At 41.0% G+C, this 4,806-nt stretch overlaps 1 protein-coding gene across 1 annotated transcript; it reads left to right on the plus strand.

The window, feature by feature from the left end:
• Nucleotides 1-1,469: 1,469 nt before the first annotated feature.
• p2ry1 (purinergic receptor P2Y1) lies at nucleotides 1,470-4,488 on the plus strand. The gene is made up of 2 exons (XM_038694053.1): nucleotides 1,470-1,807; nucleotides 2,048-4,488. The coding sequence occupies exon 2, from the start codon at nucleotides 2,071-2,073 to the stop codon at nucleotides 3,130-3,132; it is 1,062 nt and encodes a 353-aa protein (XP_038549981.1). The 5' UTR covers nucleotides 1,470-1,807; nucleotides 2,048-2,070; the 3' UTR covers nucleotides 3,133-4,488.
• The last annotated feature ends 318 nt before the right edge of the window (nucleotides 4,489-4,806 follow it).

Genomic DNA, 4,806 nt, shown 5'->3' on the forward strand with positions numbered 1-4,806 from the left:
ACAGTCAGATATCTTGAACAGATTAACAGTGAGTTAAAATGCTGCAATCCATTGTACATGCATTCCAATACAGAAATACACAAACAAGATACTATCCAATGTGTTGCAAGTAACATTAGATAGACTTATGAAAGATTATTGTTGTTTGTGAGTGCCTAGAAATAATCTTTATTGGAAAGAAATTATCTTCTTGAGATTACTAAGAATATAATTTTTTGTTTATTGTTGACCTTCTAGTTATTTTTAGGATTTTTTGTGTCTTTTATGCTCCTTTTTGTTGATTTGTGATTATTTGGTGTGATGATGGATATAGTATCTGTTTGTTAGCGCTTTATTTTAAAGGTCTTTTTTGAGTTTTTAAGGAGGAAACAGGAAATTTTACTATAGTAGCATACAAGAGTTTATAAGCAGCTGATTTTCACAGGAATTTCCTTGAAGCTGCTCTCCCTGTTATGCAACAATTAATTTGAATTAATGATTGACAGTCCATTGTACTCATTTTCATTGGTACCAAATTATATATCACTTCCAGGAACCTAAGAATTTTCCTTTCTAGAAAAGCTCCAGGACCTGGAAAATAAAGTGTTGCCCTTTGCTTTTGTCTATTTTGTACATGTTTTGTTTTCATAATTTAAAAAAGCAGAAATTGTGAAGGACTTAGGAAAGAGCCACCAAACTGTACCTCACCTAATATCCTCAGATGGACCATAATGGAAATCTGTCCAAGTTTATGGTGGACATTTATTCTGCATCTTATTAATAACATCCATTACATTATTGCTAAAGTCTTGGCTAACTCCTCTTTCCTACAGTTTTTAAGATGTTTGACATCCCTTCACTATTCTCCACCATCCTCCTTCTGTCTTCTGCCGCTGTCTGCGGTGTCCTTGGCTGTGTCACACACGCATCCAGCTGTCTGTCTCAGCCATCTAGGAGACACAAAATGACCATCTTGTTGTAGAAAACAGTAATTTATTGTTTTTATGCTTCTGCCCCTTTTTAAATCATTGACTCCTTATGATTGGCAGCGATTGTGGAAGAATATTTCACCCAAAATCTGCAATCCGAATTGCAACGACAAACCATGACATATCACTGCTGTCCAATATAGCGCTGACCACTTCCCATTGAAATTATAATATATCGTTTTCTTCCCAGCGCTCCCAAAACATTTTGAAATCATTATTCTCACTGTGATCTGGGGACTTCTTGTTCCCTTTTGAACTTTCTAATTGAAAACCTAATGCAATTACTAAACCTTTTGGCATGGTAAATCTGCGCATTATAGGCCTAATATTATTAATGTCTTGCACAAATCTCAAATTGACTCGGTCTGGCAAAAGTGGCCAGTATCTACATATCTCTAATATCCCGCCCGTGCTGGCGGGTCATGTCGGATCAGGGTACAATGGGAGGAGGGAGGAACAGAAAGAGCGTGTTTGGAGACGGGAAGCTGCTCAGTGGTTGTCTGTGGTGCGCACCTCCCCTCCTCCTAACGAAAAGAGCCTCTCTCTCTTTACGAAGACTGCTTGCGATTCCTGCTCTTCGTGCCAGAGCCTGCAGCAGTCTCTGAGGCGTCCCACTGTCGTTTTTTTTGTGAAACCGTCGCCTCGCATGACGAACCGAAGGAAGACTTTATTCGCCTTGAACTGGGACCGAAGGATATCGCTACTTTTAAACAATTTCCAACACTGTTAGGGGACTGAATGAAGACACCTGACAGCTCGTAACGTCCTATGCGGCTGTTGACTGGCTTCTTTTCAACTGTGAAGGCTATAGGAATGTGGAATACTAGTCTATGTCAGCGGTGAGTGTTGTAATACGTTTATCATTCCTTTCTCTCGCTTTCTGTGTGTGTGTGTGTGTGTGTGTGTGCGTGTGTATACAGTCAAGTTTTTGCAAACATAATTTCAGTTGAAACTAAACAACTACAGCATATAGCAACAAATCACTGACATATTTGTGTTTAAGACTGCATTTAAATGCCAGATAAAAGCTTAAACATCTAATATTTCCTCATTTGTCAATGCCTCTTATGCTGTAAAAGGACCTGCCTCTGCCCCTGACACCATGACTACGGACCTGAACTTGACCTCCCTGCTGAATGTAACAGATCTCCATAACCACACAAGAGGATGTTCCCTCACCAAGACGGGCTTCCAGTTCTACTACCTGCCCACTGTTTACATCATGGTTTTCATCACGGGGCTGGTGGGCAACAGCCTGGCCATTTGGATGTTTGTGTGCCACATGAGACCCTGGAGCAGCATCTCTGTCTACATGTTCAACCTGGCCCTGGCTGACTTCTGCTACGTCCTCTCGCTGCCCTTCCTCATCTTCTACTACTTCAACAAAACAGACTGGATATTCGGGGACGTTCTGTGCCGACTGCAACGTTTTATTTTCCATGTGAATCTTTACGGGAGTATTCTGTTTCTGACATGCATCAGCGTTCACAGGTACACCGGGGTCGTGCACCCACTCAAGTCTCTGGGCCGACTGAAGAAGAAAAATGCAGTTATTACCAGTGCTTTAGTGTGGGTGGTGGTTGTTATAGCTATCTCTCCTATCCTTTATTATTCCAGGACTGGCTTAAAGCGTAATGCAACCACTTGTTATGACACCACCACTGAGGATGAGTTACCGGGTTATTTTATCTACAGTATGACTTTGACTGTGTTTGGGTTCTGCATCCCCTTTATTATCATATTTTGTTGCTATGGCATGATCGTCAAAGCATTAATCTGCAATGACATGAACAATGCGCCCCTGCGGCAAAAATCTATCCACCTGGTTATCATAGTGCTTGCTGTCTTTGCTGTCTCCTACCTGCCTTTCCATGTGATGAAGAACCTCAACATGAGGGCCAGGCTGTACTTCCAGAGCCCTGACATGTGTGCTTTTAATAACCGCGTCTACGCCACCTATCAGGTGACACGGGGGCTGGCCAGCCTCAATAGCTGTGTGGATCCTATTCTTTACTTCCTGGCTGGAGATACCTTCAGGAGGAAGCTGTCGCGGGCCACTAAAAAACCCTCCAAGAAGGGGGACAATGTCCTTCAGTCCAAGAGCGAGGAGACAGCTCTCAACAGCCTGGCTGAGTATGTGGAGAATGGGGACCGGAGGCTGTGACATGGCACCTCTGTGTGCCTAGTCATGGGTGTGGATCTCTTATTAGCTTTGGAAACCAAGATGGACTTTGTATTGAATAAATAAATGCACTGTGTGGACTCAAGCCTGTGTGGACGATGGTTTATAGAACTTTAAGATAAATACTCCATATTTAACCCTCTGACAACCATCGCTTGCTTGCTGCCTGACGATGTTGATAAGCTATTGTACTGTATTGTCCTGTACATGTATTGTACTCTAAGCCATTGCTCTTCATTCTTATTGAGTAGTTAACATTGCTTACACTTTGGACAAAATGAACATTAAGATGAGGCGAGCTGGGGGAAATAGGTTTCCCTACAAGCTGTAATGTCCTGTTCATCAATTTGTTCTGGAAAAATAGGACTGAGAATGGATAGCACCTTCTCTAGCCATCTAGCTGATGCTTAATCAATAGCTATTAAGCAGGTGAGAGCTTGTGGTTAGGAAAGTGTACCTGGGATCGGATGGCTTTTAGAGGAAAAGGTGATTGCACTGAACCTGACATTGCTGCATGGATGTGCCGTGCAGACATTGTAATGCACTATGACCGGGAACTCTCTGTTCAGTGGGCTACCTATCACTCCTCATTTCTTTCTCCATCTATTACTGAACGGTCAAGGAATTTGTTTGACTAGTTTTTCATTTTGACAGCTCTGAGGTTAAGGTCTGCAACGGCCCTGTTACCACAATCTTCCTCTCTGTGTTAACCCATACAGAAAAAAAAAGAAGATAATACTTACAGTATTTTTTTGTGTATACAATATTACAATTAATGTTTTTTTGAGGTGTGATGTACAGGATGTTGTGAAGTTCCAGATGAGTTTGTGTTGTTAACTGTTTTTGTCAGTATCTCTAATCCAGACCTTTAGTGCGTGAGTCCAGTATCAAATACCATAAGTGAAACACTGACATAACCACAGCAGGTTCTAACTACTGTTGTAAGTGTTTATTGCAACATTGGGAATTAATAATAGCTTTTAAATGAGCTGAACAGACACACACACTCAATCACCTGCTTTGTGACTCCATCAACATATTAAATTTGTATGTACTTGTATGTATGAGATACCTCAAAGTAAGTACTGCACTGTGTCCGTGTTTTGACAGATACTCATTTCTCTTTTGTATCTGTAGTAATAACTCTGGAGAAATGATTGTGGAGCTCTTTGTATCAATTTTGCCCTGGAGTACGTAGATGTTTGATGTCTGTACTAAAATCTTTGTAAATCTGTAATGTGGTCAGGTACTGTCAAGGAAAGAAGTGAATCACCTGTATATAGAAGAATATTTGGGGCCACATGTGTCTTTGTCAATAAATTTTTATATTTAAAACATGCCAGACAATGTTATAAGACTCACATAATTCTTTTTAAGACGGTGGGTCATTTTAAGTCTATGATTTATAGTGTTTATATTACCTTGTTTGTACCAGCTGCACATCCTATTAGTTAAACAAATGACTTTTATGAGTGCACAAACACTGTTAGTTTTGGAGACATTCGTGCAGAGTTCTGTCCTCTCGCCGCTTCTCCTCCTTCTCCTGAACCGCTGTTGACTTCATTTTTCAACACAATGAGGGGACAAGGGAGGAATAAAGAATGGCACCTTTTTCTTCTGGCTTATCCTAAGACAGCTTTTCTGTCCATCACAATG

Source organism: Micropterus salmoides, unplaced genomic scaffold (genome assembly GCF_014851395.1).
Source record: "Micropterus salmoides isolate LMB-PRFRI ecotype aquatic unplaced genomic scaffold, ASM1485139v1 Ms_hic_scaffold_3, whole genome shotgun sequence".
Taxonomy (NCBI): Eukaryota; Metazoa; Chordata; class Actinopteri; order Centrarchiformes; family Centrarchidae; genus Micropterus; species Micropterus salmoides.